This window comes from Chiloscyllium plagiosum, unplaced genomic scaffold (assembly GCF_037043375.1).
Source record: "Chiloscyllium plagiosum isolate Xiang-an unplaced genomic scaffold, Cpla_swu_hap1 HiC_scaffold_27, whole genome shotgun sequence".
NCBI classification, from domain to species: domain Eukaryota; kingdom Metazoa; phylum Chordata; class Chondrichthyes; order Orectolobiformes; family Hemiscylliidae; genus Chiloscyllium; species Chiloscyllium plagiosum.
Genome location: NW_028270165.1, coordinates 69,734,169 through 69,755,167, shown reverse-complemented (window position 1 = coordinate 69,755,167; position 20,999 = coordinate 69,734,169). Strand labels below are relative to the sequence as shown.

The window sequence follows — 20,999 nt, the reverse complement described above, 5'->3', positions numbered from 1 at the left end:
TTATAGCAGGCAAGTGGGAACTAAAGTGTAGGCTTAGATGGGCAGATTCAGATCAGGAAATGTGAGGTACAGTTAGTTATTGATATAGTCAGCAGCTCAAAGAGACAAAAGAAAGAAGGATTAAACAAGTTTAGATTTTCTCTTTATATATTTAGATTAGATTACTTAGTGTGGAAACAGGCCCTTCGGCCCAATAAGTCCACACCGCCCCGCCGAAGCGCAACCCACCCATACCCCTACATTTACCCCTTACCTAACACTATGGGCAATTTAGCATGGCCAATTCACCTGACCTGCACATCTTTGGACTGTGGGAGGAAACCGGAGCACCCGGAGGAAACCCACGCAGACACGGGGAGAATGTGCAAACTCCACACAGTCAGTTGCCTGAGTCGGGAATTGAACCCGGGTCTCTGGCGCTGTGAGGCAGCAGTGCTAACCACTGTGCCACCGTGCCGCCCATATCTGTCCTGAAAGCTCAGGGATACGTCTGGTGAACATTCTTTATTCTCTCTCAATGGACTGGGCGTCCTTCCTTGGGAAAGAAGAAAGGTGCACACTATACTCCAGATGTGGGCTCACCCAAAGCCCTTACAGAAAGATACCCTCTTCCACTAGTCAAAAACTCTCATTATGAAGGCCAAAGTATCGTTTGCATTCTTCATTGCTTGCCATTCCTGCCTGCTTACTAAAATAGAGAGGCACAGAGCTACATGGAACTAAATTAGTTCAGGGTCTCGGATAGAAAATTGTTGAATGCAATATCCCCATGGTATCTATGCTGGTCATCAAGCACCAATTTTGTCTATTCGCATTTTCTGGCATTCAGCATGTAACTTATTGCGGTGCCTTGTATGACCATCTAAACATTTCTACAAGGTTGCAACTGTTCCTACATCTGTTACTATTTCAGATACTGGCAGACCTGCTGAATGTCTTCACCATTTTCTGATTTGACTTTGATTTTCCACCATTTTGTTTAAGCACTTAATTTTGTAGGTATGCAGCAAATGAACAGACGTTTTGGTTCAAGTTGTCCGTGCCAACCAGATATGTTAGACAGATCTTGTCCCATTTGCCAACATCTGGCTCAGGTCCCTCGAAATATTCCTCTTCATGTACCCATCCAGATGCCTTTTAAATTTTGCAGTTGTACCTGTCTCTACTACATCCCCGGTAGGTCATTTTATACAGGCACCCTATGTGTGAAAAAATTGCCCCACAGGTCCCTTTCAAATCTTTTTCCCCCCCTCACCTTAAGCTTATGTCAGCTAGTTTTGAACTCCCTTACCCTGAGGAAAAAAAGTCCTTGGCTATTCATCCATTGCATGTCACTCATGACCTTATAAACCTCTCTCAGGTCATTCCTCCACCTCTGACATTCCAAAGAAAAAAGCCTCAGCCGATTCAGCATCTCTATGTTTCAGCTCTCCAATCCCAGCAACAAAATTGTAAATCTTTGCTGAATGCTTTCAAGTTTAGAAACATATTTTCTACAGCAAGGAGACCTGAACTGAACGCAGTATTCCAAAATCGGCCTAACAAATGTCTAACACAGCCACAGCATGAGGTCCCAATTCTTACTCAATGCACTGACTGACAAAAGCAAGCATTGCTAATGCTATCTTCACCAATCTGTTTTTCTGCAACTCCACTTTCAATGAACTCTGCTCTTGTTATTAACCCTTCGGAGGGATTGACGAGTACGGGGAGAAATCAGTAAAAGGCTTGAGTTCTAAATCTATAAAATGCCTATCTTTCGTGCGTGCCCCACGTTCCTCTTTGGCTTTTGTTTTCAGTAAACACTGATTGATTGATTGATTCATTTCCCTGAAGATGATCTGGGAACCAGTTCAGTTTTAATGATAATGCCTCCGTATCATCTCCACAACTGACCAGGTTCTCTTGCTATCAGTTTCACTACCCTGTGTTTTCTTCTATTTTTTTCTAATACTTGGGCGGCACGGTGGCACAGTGGTTAGCACTGCTGCCTCACAGCGCCAGAGACCTGGGTTCAATTCCTGCGTCAGGCGACTGACTGTGTGGAGTTTGCACGTTCTCCCCGTGTCTGCGTGGGTTTCCTCCGGGTGCTCCGGTTTCCTCCCACAGTCCAAAGATGTGCAGGTTAGGTGGATTGGCCATGCTAAATTGCCCGTAGTGTTAGGTAAGGGGTAAATGTAGGGGTGGGTTGCGCTTCGGCGGGTCGGTGTGGACTTGTTGGGCCGAAGGGCCTGTTTCCACACTGTAATGTAATGTAATCTAATCTAATCTAATCTAATCTAATCTAATCTGTTTTGCTTTTGAAAGGTTGATGACAATTGCAGGCTTCAAATGAAACCACATCCAAATCTGGCAGTCACTCTGTTTATCACAACGTAATTATCTCAGGATTTTGAACATCGAAGGAAAAGCACCATTCTCACCGGGGAAGAACACATATTGTCTGTGTGCGGAACAGTCTGTGAAAATTAATCTGAGATGACCAAACATCGACGCAGTCACACTGGGGAGAGACTGTGGAAATGTGCGGATTGCGGGAAGGGATTTCTTTACCCATCCCAGCTGAAAACTCACCAACGCAGTCACACTGGGGAGAAGCCATTCACCTGCTCTGATTGTGGGATGGGATTCACTCAGTCATCCAGCCTGCAGGTGCACCAGCGAGTTCACACTGGGGAGAGGCCATTCACCTGCTCAGTGTGTGGGAAAGCATTCACTCAGTCATCCAGCCTGCGTATGCATCAGCGAATTCACACTGGGGAGAAACCATTCACTTGCTCTGATTGTGGGAAGGGGTTCATTCTCTCATCCCACCTGCAGATACACCAGCGGGTTCATACTGGAGAGAGACCGTTTACCTGCGCAGTGTGTGGGAAAGCATTTGCTCGGTCATCCAGCTTGCAGATACACCAACGACTTCACACTGGGGAGAAACCATTCATTTGCTCTGACTGTGGTAAGGGATTCACTTCGTCGTCCAGTCTACTGAAACACCAGCGAGTTCACACTGGGGAGAAGCCATTCATCTGCTCTGTGTGTGGAAAAGGGTTCAGTCGCTCATCTAATCTGGTGATACACCAGCGAATTCACACTGGGGAGAAACCATTCCCCTGTTCTGAATGTGGGAAAGCATTCAATTGCTCATCTAATCTGCTGATACACCAAAGAATTCACACTGGGGATAGAAGATTCTCCTGTTCTGAATGTGGAAAAGCATTCAATTGCTCTTCTAAACTGCTGATACACCAGCGAGTACATACTGGAGAAAAACCATTCATCTGCTTGGATTGTGGGAAAGCATTTGCTCAGTCAACCATTCTGCTCATACACCAGCGAATTCATGGGAGGGAGAAGCCATTCACCTGCTCCAATTGTGGGAAGGGGTTTACTCAATCATCCAACCTGCTGAAACACCAGCGAGCTCACACTGGGGATAAACATTCACTCAGTCAACTCACCTGCTGATACACCAGCCTATGGAGAGACCATTCACTTGTTCTGTATGTGGGAAGTGATTTTGAACTGTTAACACTCCAGTAAACTGACTCTAGGTGGATCCCAATCACGTGCTGTGTTTGTGTAAAAGGCTTTGCTGTTTTCTAACACATTTGCAAGTTCAGAAAGAACTCGCACACTAAGGAATGAACCTTTGTCATTGGCCATTTATATTGACTTTATTAAAGTCTTTAATATAGTCATAGAGATGTACAGCATAGAAACAGTCCAACTCATCCATGCTGACCAGCTATCCCAACCCAGTCTAGTCCCACCTTCCAGCACATGCCCCATATCCCTCCAAACCCTTCCTATTCATATACTCATCCAGATGCCTTTCAAATGTTGCAGTTGTACTAGCCTCCACCACTTCATCTGGCAGCTCATTCCAGCTATCACTTTGTGTGAGAAAGTTGCCTCTCAGGCATAGACTTAGAGTAAAGTGACGTCTTTTTAAAACTGAGATAAGGAGAAACTTAATCAACCAGATAGTGGTGAATCTGTGGAATTCATCACCACAGAAGGCTGTGGGGGCCAGGTCAGTGAATATACTTGAGACTGAGATAGATATCTTCTTGAGTATCAAGGGTGGTGGGGAGAAAGCTGGAGAATGGTGTTGAGAAATGTATTAGCCATGATTGAATGATGGAGTAGACATGATGGGCTGAGTGGCCTAATTTCTGCTCGTATTTCTTATTGTGTTATTGAACTACATCTTCTGCATCTCTGATAATTTCAGTTCCTATTAACTGATTGCTTTGGTTGATTGCTTCCCTGCTCGCTGAGTTGGAAGGTTCATTTTTCAGATGTCTTGTCACTATACAAAGTAACATCTTCAGTGAGCCTCAGGCGAAAGAACTGCTGATGATTCCTACTTTGTTTATTTGTTTGGGTTTCTTTGGGTTGGTGATGTCACTTCCTGTGGTGATTAGCACTTATTTTTTACTGAACATTATAGTATACACAATATTCTGAGTAGGGACAGGATGTTCGGCCCAAATTCACAATACCATTGTGCCAATTGCAATTCAGTCTGGAGAACATATAAATAGAAGTTTGCAAAATCATGAGAATGAATGGAATGATTCATCAAGGCATTTTTCCCAGGGCTGTGCAGACCAAAACTGGAGGGCACAGATTTAAGGTGGGATGGGGAAGTATTAGAAGGGACCTGAGGGGCAACCTACCCATGTAAATGGTGGTGTAGGTTTGGAATGAGGTGGTAGTGATGTGTACAGTTACAGGTGCTGCTCAATGTCCTAACATAAAACACATCCTAGTGGCCAGTAGAACCCACAGGAGGCTCTGGAGCGTCAAGAAGTGAAAACACACAGACATTGATAAGTGCATGAGGTCCATTGTTGCTCAATTTCCCATCTCACGGCTACCTCATTCTATGGGCCTCTTTTGTTAGATATTTCATCTACCTGAGGCTTTAAGTTTAGAGTTACTTCGATTGGACTGGAATTCAGTGACCTGCAGTACGTATTCCAGGAGATGACCAACACGTTTCAGATATTTAGTTCCACCAACAATGTCTTCATCTATGTGTAGCTCAGAATACGTTTCTAGAGTACCTGAAGAAAGTTCTGTCAACTATTTAAAAAAAAACGCCTTTTGTAAACTGCTATCACATCTCTGGATGCTCCCTTCCCCCTTGTTCTGTACTGGTGGAGTTTTTGTGAGGATGAGAGCAGGAAAGTTGTTTCTCATTAAATTCACACATGCCAACGTTGTCACTCTTTAAACCAGACCACTGAGCATTCTAATACATTGGCTTCCCTTCCTAATAAGCAATTCCACAGATTCCTAGTTGTCTTAAATACATTTTCTCTCTTCCCTTACACTTCATTTTCCCACAGTTTCGCTTGTTGCAAGCTTAACGCATGTCCCAAATTGCCAAAGCACACCACCTTCAGTAATTAATCCCCACACGAAAATCCTCGTGTCCCCACTCAAAATAAATGGCATTGCGAATTAATGATGACCACAAATCACTTGTCAGGAAAGGAAAGTCATCTGGTTCACTAATGTCCTTTAGTAAAGGAAGCTCTTCCTCTCACCTGGTTCATTAAAGTCCAAGTGTGGTACCAGACCACAACAATGTTTTTGACACATCACTTTAATGGAAGGCAACAATGCCCACTATCACGTGTCAAATAAAAAAAATCTATTGCTACATTTCTCTATTCACTCAACATATCTATCTCGCTCTGCTGGTTTCTAAAAGTATCCTGCATTTGAAAAGGAGAAGTGGGAAATTGAGCTTAAAGGTGCTGCTTGTAGCTGATTTTTGTTAAGTGATGGTGTTTCAAATTAAAGTGAGGCTGAGTATACTGATAGGAAGAGAACAAGGTTAAAAATCACACAACACCAGGTCATAGTCCAACAGGTTTATTTGAAAGTACGAGCTTTCAGATAACTGCTCCTTCATTGGGTAGCTGGTGGAGGAGGATCATAGGACACAGGATTTATACGAAAAGATCAGTGTCATGCAATGAAAATAATATATTGAAAAAACCTAGATTGCTGTTAAGTCTTTCATCTTTTAGAATGGCTTGCAGGTTTCGGTTCATTAATATGTATATCCCAGAGCTTCTCTTAAGTCACATTCTTGAGATAACATTTTATTTAAAACAGGTGACATGTCGGCTCGGATGTATTAAAGGTGTGAGGTTAGAGTCTATCTGTATCCCAATCTTGAGTCAGACTGTTACTATTTCTAAAGTGGGAATTTATAAAATGTTATATGGATTGGCTGCCTATAGGTTGTGTGCTTCTTGTGCAAAAATAGAATGCAAATATAATTCTTCAAATGTAAATTCACCCCATAGACTTATTTGTTTGTGTGTGTGTATTTGTGTGGGAGAGAGAGAGACTGACTGTCAACATGAGTGTGTGCATGTGAATGCATGTTGCACACTTTCCTTTCTTCGTCAACATTACTAATACATTAAGAGGGTGGAGGGAACTTCTGTGGGGAATGTAGATCAGAAAGAACCCTGCCGTACTGATCTTCATAATCAAAGTATATTGCAATGAAAAGTTGCATAGGAAGAAACGGTCTGCATGGAAACTTTCATATGATGTTCACACCATCAACTGTGAAACAATAAATGGATGGTACACAACGACATAGTTATGTCTGAAGACCATAGCTTGCACGATGAAGTCTGCATAGACTTTTATCGAGATTTTCAACTGAGCAAACCTATGTGTATAACTCTTCTTTTTCTAGTCATTCATTGCCTCTGAGATTCCCTAAATACAGCTCCTACTCCCCTTGTTTCTATGACTCCAACTCTTACATTCCCATTCTCTCTTTCCTTCTCCCTCATGATGTTTCGGCTTCCCACTCTCGTTTTTCATCATGCTGTGTGGCTATGATGCTTAATACTTCAAGATGCCTTTCATGAGTACTTAATTGTTCCTGAAATAATGACCAACGTCTAAACATGCTATAAAGTTTTATGAAACTCAATTTGTATTCTCTCGTGTTCCATGAAAATAGAAGCGATTTTGTTGATACTTGCAAAGTAATTACGAGGCGTGGTAGTTGGAGGCTGTTTCCACTCCCTGGAGGTTCATGTAGCTGTGGACTTAATCTCAGGATGAGTCGGAAGCCAATTTATATAGAGGTTATGAAGAACTTCTTCACTCAGAGAGTAGTGCATCTTTAGAAGTATCTATCTCCGAGGACTTTGAGGTTTAAATCGATAAAGGTCTTGGGACTAATGACATCAAATTACAAGAAGATGGTGCAGAAAAGTGGCATTGAGGTAAATGAGAGCAGGCTGGATTGTTTTGAATGACATACCCCTCAGATTACTCCAATCAACTCAACATCTTATCATTTCTGACAATTGGAATGTATGCTATTTTTTCTGGGTTTTTTTTTTGCCACGGGAAAAGTCTATTTTATTCTCGCCTTATTTTGAATAGGTCTATGAATTTATTTCCCATTTTCTTACCCTCTTTATATCCTTTTGAAATCTGTTTACGTCTCTTGCTAACTTACTATCCACACTAATAACATTTAAACGTAAAACCTAGATGCAGATATCCTATTCTCTACCAATTGTAATGATTTAAGCGGACCAGGGAGGCAGTGCAGTACCTGTTTCTTAAGGGTACTTAAGAGCGTTCAACAAATCCTGGCCTTGCTATCTACATTGTAATCACTTTGAAGAAAAACGTAACTGATAGGTGAAAGGTTTTTCAGTATAATCACAGTCCACTCCGTTTTGATATAAAGGCATTTTTAAGAAAAAAGAATGCTAAATGCATCAAAAAGACTGTGCTTCCAGATTTAAAAAAAACTTCATTTCAAGCTCTGATGCATAAATATAAAAATATTTATTTATACTCTGATGATTGTATTCCGGTTCTCGAGCTTTTTTTGGCTGCATACCCCCTCAACTCTTATTCGGGTCAATAGAAAATGACATGAACTACATCCAGAGGGACAGGAGGAACTTCAACCAAAGAACGATAAGGCATATGAATAGAAACAAATCACTTTCACCAATGAGTCAGTTCCATATGAGATAAGGAGCAAGAAGCATCGACGTTTCGGGCATAAGCCCCTCGTCTGCCAACGGGCTTATGCCCGAAAAGGTCGATTCTCCTGCTCGCCGGATGCTGCTTGACCTGCTGTGCTTTTCCAGCACCACACTCTCGATTCTGATCTCCAGCATCTGCCGAACTCACTTTCTCCTTATGAGACGCCTTCTCATGTTAGTCAACCAGAATGTTCAATACTTCAACTGTAAATGTTTTAAAATATTTGTGCGATAGTAAAACAACATAAACTAAAACTCTCATCAGTACGCCAAATCGATTAAATAACCTGGCACTTATAAGCATGAAGTAATTCGGAACGCTGCAGAAATAAGATGAAACAGTTAAAATAACTGATCCAATAGTTGGTTTTGTTGTGGGACGAATACGAAATTTGCAGTGAACAAATCATTCACATATACAATTAATTGCTTCTCATGTCAGTTCGAGAAATGGAAGGCAAGAAACAGTGAGTTTTTACGGAGCTGTAACTGATCTGCATGCTGCACCTTAATAGTCCGTCTGGTGGTTCTCATTTAAAATAACTTAGGAGTGATTGGAATGTGTCACTGAGCTAAAACATGAAGCTTCAGAAATGGCTTTAAAAATATAGGACCAGGCAACGGGCTCTTATTTACCATTTCCATTCTATTTTCACCTTTATTAGTGCACCGGGTAAGAAATGAATCGTAAGTAAGTTATTTTATTTTTGTGTTGTAAATCTGCATGAATTTAATTTCTTCCCTTTCATTAGCAGACTAATTTCTTTTCCAGCATTCCATGCTCTCTGATTGTAAGAGATTTCAACACATTTAATACGTATATTGTCATATTATGTGACATTAGATGGCATGATGGCAAATTGTAGAGCAATTGTATATTGATGTTAAAATGATATTGTTCATTTATTAATCTGTGCTGGAACACGAATAAAATGTTGATTGGTTAGATATTTGGCAAAATATCATTACAATATAGTTTGAAAACCCATTCAGCGTGTTCAGTCTTCTTTAGAATAATAACAGTATTATGTTGCATGAATATTTAATGTCAGAATGTGATCTTCGAATTTAATTGTGCAGACATTTGAAACCTGTGAGCGTAGGTGCAAGATATATTAGCAATTGTGCATTTTGGCTTGTCCTGCTACGTTTTGTAAATGTCTCTCTTAATTTGGAAAATCGATTTTTTTCATCATGAATGAGCTGTTGCTGGCAAGGGGAATATTGGTAGCTTATCTTTAATTTTGACTTCAGATTAGTGTTTGCTTGTTTCTTCATCCCTTGAACTGCACTTGATGGAGATCTGCTTAGAATGTCTGACAAGCAAATTTGATTTCGAAATGCGTAAGACGACACTCAGAAGGTTGACCAGTTACTTTATTTAAAGGTTTTTGAAACGTCTGCTGAATGTTTCCCCCGCAGTTTCTGTGCCCAAAGTCCGTCAAATTCTCAGTTCTTTTCCTCTCTGTGCCTGGGCGTAAATGCCATGCATATCTCCATTTCTGTGAAGCATTTGTGATGTAAACGTATGTGTGTTTTTAAATATTTGTGCAAAGAACAAAGAAAATTAGAGCACAGGAACAGGGCCTTCGGCCCTCCAAGCCTGCGCTGTTCAGATCCGTTATGTAAACCTGTCACTTATTTCCTAAGGACCTGTATTCCTCTGCTTCCTGCCCGTTCATGCATCTGTCTAGATACATCTTAATAAACGCTATCATCCCCAACTCTACCACCTCTGCTGGCAACGTGTTCCAGGCATCCATCACCCTTTACATATCTCCTGTAAACTTTTCCCCTCTCATTTTGAACTCGTGACCCCTAGTAATTGAGTCCTCCACTCTGGGAAGAAAACTTCTTACGATCCACCCCGTCTGTACCTCTCATGATTTTGTCAAACTCCATCGGGTTCCCCCTCAACCTTCGTCATTCTGATGAAAATAATCCTAATCTGCGCAAACTTTTTTATATAGCTGGCGCCTTCCATGCCAGGTGACATCCGGGTGAACCCACTCTCCACCCTCTCCAAAGCATCCACATCTTTTCGATAATGTGGCGACCAGAACTGTATGCACTATTCTAAATATGGCCCAACCAAAGAATTTGACAGACTTTGGGCACAGAAACTGCGGGGGAAACATTCAGCAGACGTTTCAAAAACCAAAGTCTTATACAACCGTAACATGACCTGCCAACTCTTGTAGTAAATACCCTGTCTGATGAAGGAAAGCATGCCGTAAGCCTTCTTGACCACTCTATTGACCTGCGTTGCCACCTTCAAGGTACAATGGACCTGGACACCCATATCTCTCTGTCCATCAATTTTCGTCAAGGCCTTTCCATTTACCATATATTTCGCTCTTAAATTGAATCTTCAAGACCTCACATTTTTTCGGATTGAACTCCACCTGCCATTTCTCTGCCCAACTCTCCAATCTATCTATATTCTGCTGTATTCTCTGATAATGCCCTTCATTATCAGCTACTCCACCAATCTTAATGTCGTCTGCAAACTTGCTAATCAGACCACGTATACCTTCCTCCAGATCATTTGCGTTTTTCACAAACATCAGTAGTCCCAGCACAGATCCCTGTGGAACACCACTGGTCACACATCTCCATTTTGAGAAACTCCCTTCTTGTACTACTCTCTGTCTCCTATTGCCTAACTAGTTTTTTTATCCGTCTAGCTAACACGTCCTGGACCCCATGTGACTTCACTTTCTCCATCAGCCTACCATGAGAAAACATATCAAACGTTTTAATGAAGACCATGTATATGGCATCTATGGCCCTTCCCTCATCAATCAACTTTCTCACGTCTATTCAATTCTATTAAATTGGTAAGACATGACCATCCCTGCACAAAATCATGTTGCCTGTCACCGATAAGTCTATTTTCTTCCAAATGGGAATAAATCCTATCCCTCAATAGCTTCTCCAGCAACTTCACTACCACTGACGTCAGGCTCACTGGTCAATAGTTACTTAGATCATACTTGCTACCCTTCTTAAACAAGGGGACAACATTAGCAATTCACCAGTCCTCCAGGACCTCACCCGTGTTCAAGGATGCTGCAAATATATCTGTTAAGGCCCCAGAAATTTCCTCTCTCGCTTCCCTCAGTAATCTGGGATAGATCCCAGCTGGACCTGGGGACTTGTCCACCTTGATGCCTTTTAAAATACCCAACACCTGCTCCCTCCTTATGCTGACTTGACTTAGAATGATCAAACATCTGTCCCTAACCTCAATATTCATCACGTCCTTCTCTTCGCTGAATAACCAATACAACATACTCATTAAGAATCACACCAATTTTCTATGACTCCACGCATAACTTTCGTCCTTTGTCTTTGAGTGGGCCAAACCTTCCTCTAGTTACCCTCTTGTTCCTTACATATGAAAAAAAGGCTTTGAGATTTGCCTTAAACCTGTTTGCTAAAGATATTTCATGACCCGTTTTAGCCCTCTTGATTCCTCATTTCAGTTTGGTCCTACATTCCCGATATTTGTCCAAAGCTTCGTCTGTCTTCAGTTGCCTAGCCCTTATGCTTGCTTCCTTTTTCCTCTTAGCTAGTCTCCAATTTCACCTGTCACCCAGGGTTCCCGAATCTTGCCATTTCTATCCCTCATTTTCACAGACATGTCCGTCCTGAAATATAATTAATCTCTCTTTAAAAGCCTCCCGCATATCAAACGCCCACATACCTTCAAACAGCTGCTCCCAATCCACATTCCCCAGCTATTGCCAAGTTTTGGTGTGGTTGGCCTTCCGTCAATTTAGTACTCTTCCTTTAGGACCACTCTTGTCATTGTCCAAGAGTATTCTAAAATTAATGGAATTGTGATCACTATTCCCAAAGTAATCCCCAAAGGAAACATCAAGCACTTGGCTGGGCTCATTCCCCAACACCAGGGCCAGAGTTGGACTTTTAACTCTTCTCAAAGTCACTCCTGGATGCTCCTTAAAAATTCTGCTCCATCTAGACCTCTAACACTGAATGAATCCCAGGCAATGTTGGGAGAACTACAATCTACTATCACCACCACTCTGTTGCTCCTACATCTTTCAAGAATCTACTTGCATATTTCTATCTCTATCTCATGCTTGCTGCTTGGAGGCCTGTAGTATAATCCCAGCATTTTTACTGCATCTTTTCCATTACTGAGCTCTGTTCATATCGCCTTCTGAGTATCATCTTCTTACGCATTTCAAAATCAAATTTGCTTGTCAGGCATTCTAAGCAGATCTCCATCAAATGCAGTTCAAGAGATGAAGAAACTGAGGGACAGGATGTACATGTATTTGGAAAGGCAAGGACTGATTAGGGATAGTCAATATGGATGTGTGTGTGGGAAATCATGTCTCACAAACTTGATTGAGTTTTTTGAAGAAGTAACAAAGAAGATTGATGAGGGCAGAGCAGTAGATGTGATCTATATGGACTTCAGTAAGGCGTTCGACAAGGTTCCCCATGAGAGACTGATTAGCAAGGTTAGATCTCATGGAATAGAGGGAGAACTAGTCATTTGGATACAGAACTGACTCAAAGGTAGAAGACAGAGAGTGGTGGTGGAGGGTTGATTTTCAGACTGGAGGTGCTCGTGTCCTCCTTCTGCACACTTGTGATATCCTCTCTGGCCAGTAATGCAACTCGTCCACTCCTATTGCTTTCTTCTCCATCCCGCCTGAAGCAACTATATCCTGGGATATTTAGTTGGCAATCGTGTCCTTCCTCAACCATGTCTCCGTAATAGCAATACCATCATACCTCCAGGTACCACTTCAAGTCCTGTTCATCTGCCTTACCTACTACACTTCTTGTGTTAAAACGCACCTCAGTCTCTTTGAGTTCACCATCTGCTCCCTGCCTAATCTTATCTGTAGCAATGCGTGAGTAGGCTGACATTAAATTAATACGTGTGCATGTGGTTGTATGTCTAAGATTTGTGCGTGTGGGTTTAAGTGCTTTGTTATTTGTCAGTTCATTTGAGCTGTCATACTTTCTGCTTTAGTTTAACAGTTTGTGCGTTCTATACAATGAACACAAACGGCGCTCACTTAAATTTCAACCATGATTTCTCCTCCTCACCAATGCAGTTATACTTTTTTATTCATGCTTCGGACATGTCTTTTGCTGTCTCAGCCAACAATTATTGCTCGTCCATATTTGCCTCTGTATGAGTATCACTAAAGCATATCAAACCTTCGACTGTGTCTGAAGTAAGGTTATCTCTCTCTCCCTCTCTCTGTGTGTGCGTGCGTGTGTGTGTGTGCATATATGTGTGTGTGTGTATGTGTGTATTTATATTTGCCTATCTCTGTGTGTGCTTGTGTATTCAGGTCATGATGCTATGCTTTCTTTATGCATAGGCGTCCGATAGTGCTGTGCCTAATTCCACCTACAATACACATGGAGGACAATTCTAAATTGGAGAAAGACCAATTTTGACGGTATTAGGCAAGAACTTTCGAAAGCTGATTGGGGGCAGATGTTCACAGGTAAAGGGACGGCTGGAAAATGGGAAGCCTTCAGAAATTTGATAACGAGAGTCCAGAGACAGTATATTCCTGTTAGAATGAAAGGAAAGTCTGGTAGGTACAGGGAATACTGGATGATTAAAGAAATTGTGGGTTTGGTTAAGAAAAAGAAGGAAGCATATGTGAGGTAGAGACAGGATACATCGAGTGAATCCTTAGAAGAGTATAAAGTCAGTAGGAACATACTTAAGAGGGAAATCAGGAGTGCAAAAAGGGGACATGAGATAGATTTGGCGAATAGAGTTCAGGAGAATCCAAAGGGTTTTTACAAATACATTAAGGACAAAGGGGTAACTAGGGAGAAAATAGGACGCCTCGAAGATCAGCAAGGCGGCATTTGTGTGGAGCCGCAGAAAAAGGGGGAGATACTAAATGAGTATTTTGCATCAGTATTTACTGTTGAAAAGGATATGGAAGTTATAGACTTAGGGAAATAGATGGTGACACCTTGCAAAATGTCCAAATTACAGAGGAAGAAATGCTGGATGTCTTGAAACTCAAAAAGATGGATCAATCCCCAGGACCTGATCAGGTATGCCCGAGAACTCAATGGGAAAATAGAGACGTGATTGCTGGGCCTCTTGCTGAGATATTTGTATCATCGATAGTCACAGGTGAGGTGCCGGAAGACTAGAGGTTGGCTAACATGGTGCCACTGTTTAAGAAGGGTGGTAAGGACAAGCCAGAGAACTATAGGCCAGTGACCTGACGTCAGTGGTGGGCAAGTTGTTGCAGGGAATCCTGAGGGGCAGGATGTACATGTATTTGGAAAAGCAAGGACGGATTAGGGATAGTCAGCATGGCTTTGTGCGTGCGAAATCATGTCTCACAAACATGATTGAGTTTTCGAGGAAGTAACAGAGGATTGATGAGGGCAGAGTGGTAGATGTGATCTATATGGACTTCAGTAATACGTTTGACAAGGATCCCCATGGGAGACTGATTAGCAAGGTTAGATCTCATGGAATACAGAGAGAACTAGCGATTTGGATACAGAACTGGCTCAAAGGTAGAAGACAGAGGGTGGTGGTGGAGGGTTGTTTTTCAGACTGGAGGCCTGTGACCAGTGGAGTGCCACAAGGATCGGTGCTGGGCCATCTACTTGTTCTTATTTACATAAATGATTTAGATGCGAGCATAAGAGGTACAGTTTGTAAGTTTGCAGATGACACCAAAATTGGAAGTGTAATGGACAGCGACGACGGTTACCTCAGATTACAACAGGATCTGGACCAGATGGGCCAATGGGCTGAGAAGTGGCAGATGTAGTTTATTTCAGAAAAATGCGAAGTGCTGCATTTTGGGAAAGCAAATCTTAGCAGGACGTATATACATAATGGTAAGGTCCCAGGGAGTGTTGCTGAACAAAGACACCTTGGAGTGCAGGTTCATAGCTCCTTGAAAGTGGAGTCGCAGGTAGGTAGGATAGTGAAGAAGGCATTTGGTATGCTTTCTTTTATTGGTCAGAGTATTGAGTACAGGAGCTGGGAAGTCCTGTTGCGGATGTATAGGACATTGGTTAGGCCACTGTTGGAATATTGCGTGCAATTCTGGTCTCATTCCTATCGGAAAAATGTTGTGAAACTTGAAAGGATTCACAAAAGATTTACAAGGATGTTGCCAGGGTTGGAAGATAGAGCTATAGGGAGAGGCTGAACAGGCTGGGGCTGTTTTCCCTGGAGCGTTGGAGGCTGAGGGGTGAACTTATATTGGTTTACAAAATTATGAGGGGCATGGGTTGAATAAATAAGCAAACTCTTTTCCCTGGTGTCGGGGAATCCAGAACTGGAGGGCATAGGTTTAGAGTGAGAGGGGAAAGATAGAAAAGAGACCTAAGGGGCAACGTTTTCACACAGAGGGTGGTACGTGTATGGAATGAGCTGCCAGAGGATGTGGTGGAGGCTGGTACAATTGCAACATTTAAGAGGCATTTGGATGGGTATATGAATAGGAAGGGTTTGGAGGGATATGGGCCGGGTGCTGGCAGGTGGGACTAGATTGGGTTGGGATCTCTGGTCGGCATGGGAGGGTTGGACCGAAGGGTCTGTTTCTATGCTGTACATCTCTATGACTCTTTGACTCTAATTGCACACTGATGAGGCCTCCGAGATTTTGGAGTTTCTCCTGTTCCATGTGTTCTGAAGGCAGTTGTCAGACTGGGGCTAAACCAGCAACCATTCAGTTGAAACTCTGCCTCAATGTCGTTTCTTTTCACACCAGAGTTTTGAATTTTAGCACAACAATAAGTTCAACTGCAAATCAAAGCGCCCTCTCGCGCATTCAACGAAAAGGCCGAGAAGAATTCTCATTAATATTGAATCAACTGCCACGGAATTTCCTCCTGGACTGGCAGAGAAAACATTCTGCAGAATACAAAGGTCTGGAAGGATGATCACTCAATCCATTTTGTGGCTAAACTGACAACTCCAGCAGAGATCAGCACGTTGTTTTTTGTCATAGCTTCATCTTCACATCAGCTCTGAAAAAGCGAACTCTGACCCTTCAACATACTGAAATTGGTACTGAGCACTACATACAGATATGAAACTGACAGGCAGGATGAATGGGGTCATCAGTGGACATAGACTCGTCACAACCTACGGTCTCCAAAGGTAAGAGTATAGATTGGGATACACAAGCCAAGGAGAATCAGAACAAATTCCAAATAGAAGGTGAAGACTTGGAAATAAAACGCAATTTTAAACTATGAAATTTGTTAAGTGAAAGGTGAGTACATCTGAGCTGTGCGCCAATTAATGAGACTGTAGGAGTTGTATCAGTCTAATGTGCGTTGCTGCTCCATTATTAACACTCGTAACTTAAAGAAACAGTACAGATAGTTGTTTCCTTTGTTCAATCATATGGTGTGAGCGTCGCGAGCATCGCCGTAATTTAGAGCTGTCATTAATTTTGTCCCGCCAACATTAATAATCTAACTTCAAGTGAAGACAGTGAGTTTCTTGGAGGGGGAATTTGCAACGTTTTGCTAGCCTAAACCATTTGGAAAGTACAGGCAAAAATGGAAACTGCTGGAAGACCTCAGCAAGTCTGGGAGCATCTGAGGAAAGGTCACTCGACCGGAAATGTTAACCCTGATTTCTCTGCACAGATGCTGCTGGACCTGCAGAGTTTCCCCAGCAGTTTTCATTTTTGTCTCTCATTCACAGCATCTGGAATTCTTTCGGATGGTGGAGGCCTTGGTGTGGAAGGTTATGAAGAGGCAGGCCTTCTGGCATTCCTGTAGTGTATCACGTCCATAATACACATTGCTGCCTCAAAGTGTATTGAAGGTGTAAATGCCAAATTTAGAGATGAATTTACATGACGATATTGAACGTCATGTATTTCCTTACAACTAAAACTGGAGAGACCTGTGCCTCTATGTGTTGGGTAACTTTGATTTTTAACCTCAAACTGCTGACTGGCCCTATGTCTACATCATGTGACTGATTCCAGAACATCATCTCCATGCAAACCTTCCAACATTCTTTCTCAATTTTTAAATGGTTTCTCGAATCATCCTGTTCAGAGATGTTATTCCACACCTCTAGAGTAGGACCACCTGAGCATCTCGGAATTGAACTTCGGCCTTTAAGCTCACAGTGGAGGATACGATTACAACAGCCTTATCATAAATATCTTATATGCTTATCGTCTGAGAGGAGTTGTCAAAGTAACTGTCTGGACCCTTACCTTTCAGATTGTAGCAGCTGACTACTGCGAAATACAGGCGCAATATGATTTGAAATACTGCTCTGCCATTCTGAACAAGGCCTAAGCAGAATTTCCCATTAGAAATGCCTTATCAACTGTTCATTTCTTCAAAGAATTTTCTTAGTGGCAAGCTGTATGAATTGGTAATCCTTGGAAAATCTGACTCATAACGCCTTGACTGTTTACTTCGTATGATGGTACATGGAAGATAAATACTTATGTGCAAATTACGGGCATTATAACAATTGGGACATGTTGAGCTCAGGGAATCATTGCACTTCATGATCCAAATACAGTGTCAAAAGTGAGGAAGATTATGAATAAAGTTTCCAGTGTAACTGGTTCGTCAGTGTGCCAGGAACACATGCTAAGAGATATCGAGCATTTTAGAGACTGAATGTCATTATATATCCGTCACAAATGATCAGAAAGTACTTTGGACCTCTAGTTTTTTTTATTGTTTGTTTGTAAGCTTGAGCAAACACCATTATCAACGTATTTACTAATTATGAATTTTATTACTAATCTCTCCCTTATTTGTCAGTAGCTAAGGACACAGTTTCTTTGAGTGTGCCTCTCTTTAACTAACGTGAGTCTCTAACTCGAATTGCTATGAAGTAAAGTGTACCAATTTTGTTTATTAGGTCATGTCTCTGCAATTAATCGATCAGATGTTGCCTTTATTACAGTATATCACATCGCTTTAGTGAAATTTGTTTTTTTTTTATTAATTATGTTGTGACACAGTTTGTCGAGAGTATTGCTTTTTTTTTAAAAAGGCAAATAGGTATTCTGTATCCTTACCTATGTTACACGAAAACGTCTTTTGGGTTTCAAAGGGGAGAGAAGAATTTACATGCTGCTATAAAACTGTGAGTATCTCGATGACCTTCGAGGAATTGAATGAGTTTCGACATTTTCCTGGATATGCCAGACTTTTTCCCAGAAAATATACTTTATACACCATGAAGTACGGTCATGAACTGGGAGGAAGGAAAGAAGGAAGGAAGGAACAGAGATTAAACTGACCACTTCTTGACTGAAGAGTAAGTGCTGCACAAATATGAAGCTAAGCAGTGTGAGGAAGTTTCACTAACATTTTACTGCGAGTATGGTGAGAGGACACATGAGAATCTTCTGGATCTCCCTGCGGAACCTACTCTGAGATACTACATAAATGAATACGTTGTTGCAGGAACTAAGTAGCTGGAACATGTTATTGGTCTCTTGCAAGATGTAGTCTACATTTTGGAAATCCAGGCCGTTGAAGTCTGTATCACCTTTAAAACGTACGAGGAAGAAATGTCCCACTTCGGTGGCCCACAGCAGCAGGAAGCTGACTGAGATGGCAAAGAGAAGGATGATGGATCTCCTGCGATTTTCCACCTCTGGGTCTCTACCACACTCAACATTTCGAAGTTTCTTCCTTGCTTTGCTGGCGGCCAGGATATGTCGTACAGTCAAGACATTAAGCAGCAGAATGAGGAGAAAAGGGAGAATAGGAGTTAAAATGTGTTCCATCCAATCATAGGCCTGCCAGGCAGGTAAAGTAAAAAAGATGGATTTGATGTCACATAACCAGGGTAGACCATTCAGAATATATAAAGGTTTGAGGATATTGTACAGAGGGAAGTTTTTGACACAACTCAGGATACAGATCATTCCAATGAGCAGCGACGCAATTTTCACGGTGCAGTATCCAATCTTCAGGCTTTGGCAGCAGATGGACACAAAACGGTCGATAGTGAAGGCCACAGTCAGCCAGACTGAGCCCTCTCGGCTGCAGCGGGCCAGGATTGTGCTCAGTTTGCATACAGAGGTAGCGGACAATACACTGTAAATAAAGTAGATGCGGCTGATCCGATTTAGGATGCACCCAGTGATGATGACAAAAAAATCGGACACAGCTATTGCCACTAGATAGTAGGTTACACATCTGGAGAGCCCACATCGTCCTCGGGATAGTATTATAATTGACACCAAGTTGGCTGTGACAAACATAAAGTTTACTTGTACAATGTAAATTATAATACGTATACTTTACATCACATGCACTTTTATCAGTTGGGTGTTGCCCAGTTGAGTTCAAACATCAGCAACTGCTTCAGCCAACCGACACTGAAACCCTCCTTGTCCGAGCCTGTGTTCTCCCCAGCCTCCAACTAAACAAAAATAATTTGTATTTGTTCAGCATTTCATGCTGAGGTAAACATTTGGCAATATCAGGAACATTGCAGTCAGCGCCTGCCTCTGCCAATGCTGTTCTTCAGTCTCTGGCTTAATTCCAGTGACGAGTTATCCACAGTAATGTCTGAGTAAAATCATGTGACACATCCCGTCTCCATACCTAGACTTATTCTTTGAAAGTCTAAGTTAGCTGAGGTACATTAGCACAGGGCCTGTCATTTCTCAGCTTTAATAAGCTCATCGTTAATAATTAAAAAGCCGCATAGATTAGGAACTCACATGCTGTTACCATCGTTTATCTCAAAATAACTGCATTCCTACCATTTTTAAGCCTGATGTTAATCACTCCTGCTGTGCCTTTTGCTGTTGATGTCCCAAACTGTGGAACTTCCTTTCTATAGCACTTGTCATGTCTTCCTTCCGGACATTCCTTAACTCCAAACATTTTTAATTGTGATCTTTCTTTTTTGCCCAAAGTCTCTTTGCGAAGTTCTACATCAATTGTCTTTCTAAAATCTCTTGACAGTAATCATCTTAACTTGAGGAAGGATAAATAACACAAGTATCCAAAATAAATGCTAAATGGACAAAAGCTAACATTATCAGACAATTTATGAAGAGATGGAAATCTATTATCTTCTAATTTCACCTTTATGTAACTCTTCTATAATTAATTCTTAAGACTTTAGAGACTGCCCAAAAACAACACAAGACTCCAGAATAGTTATATCATTTTCGAGTTCGCATTACAATTTTCTAACTTCACCGCAAAGAATTGTGTATAGTATAATATAATATAATATAATATAATATAATATAATATAATATAATATAATATAATGTTATCCAACGTGATTATTGTGCTGTAGTCATTCAATCTTCAATATATAGGCAATAAGAGCTGGAGTAGTCCAATTGGCTCTTTCATCTTTCTCCATGATTCAGCTTTCTTATAACTTGTTCTCCACGTCAATGCTAACACAAACAGATCAGTGCCAGAAACTGCACTTTTATACATTGCTACAACATGACTCAACGTTATACAATTTCAGAATAAAATTCAATACCAAACAATGTAAAATATGATTATTCAGACAATGCTGTAGACACTCTTCATTATTAACATAACCTCAGAAACTGTTGTTTGTCGATGAAATGTGCAATAGAAAACTTTGAATGTAATCTTGCATTTCCAATTGATCAAAGCGCAAGCAATGCACTTCATTGCACTCTTATGCAATAAAATAGCATACAATACGCAGTAAGAGGCGTATGACAATGCCACTTCATGACCCAGTTTCTGTCCATTCCCATTTAGAGAGGATTGGATCTTAGAGAATAATATCCAACCCAGTTATCAAAAGGAATGGCTAAGATTTGAGGAGATTTATACATAAACTCAAACTTCCTTTGCAACACATTTCTTACCTGGGAAACCAACAGCAGCGATAATGGGGTAACAAATGGCATAAAACAATCCTTTTACTGGCCCGTGCAT

General features: G+C 41.4%; 2 protein-coding genes across 4 annotated transcripts in view; one reads left to right on the top strand and one right to left on the bottom strand.

Moving 5' to 3' along the window:
* The window catches only part of LOC122543700 (uncharacterized), a 65,910-nt gene extending 56,865 nt beyond the window's left edge, over positions 1–9,045 (top strand). For all 3 annotated transcript variants that reach the window (XM_087974846.1, XM_087974848.1, XM_087974847.1), the window contains one exon: positions 2,308–9,045. In XM_087974846.1, coding sequence (XP_087830972.1) covers positions 2,479–3,465 — 987 coding nt within the window. In that variant the 5' untranslated portion in view covers positions 2,308–2,478 and the 3' untranslated portion in view covers positions 3,466–9,045. The remainder of the gene's footprint in view (positions 1–2,307) is intronic.
* Positions 9,046–18,406: 9,361 nt separating this feature from the next.
* Positions 18,407–20,999, bottom strand: LOC148144543 (putative G protein-coupled receptor 139). The gene is made up of 2 exons (XM_087975393.1): positions 20,930–20,999; positions 18,407–19,302 (listed from the first exon to the last, which is right to left on the bottom strand). Exons 1-2 carry the CDS (start codon positions 20,997–20,999, stop codon positions 18,407–18,409), a joined length of 966 nt encoding a protein of 321 aa, XP_087831519.1.

What these genes read in the sequence shown, in the direction of transcription:
- LOC148144543 (XM_087975393.1), bottom strand. Translation starts at nt 20,999, where the DNA reads ATGCACGGGCCAGTAAAAGGATTGTTTTATGCCATTTGTTACCCCATT. An exon ending in CGCTGCTGTTGGTTTCCCAG is followed by an intron (nt 19,303 to 20,929) that starts GTAAGAAATGTG and finishes TGTTTGTCACAG; the next exon opens with CCAACTTGGTGTCAATTATA.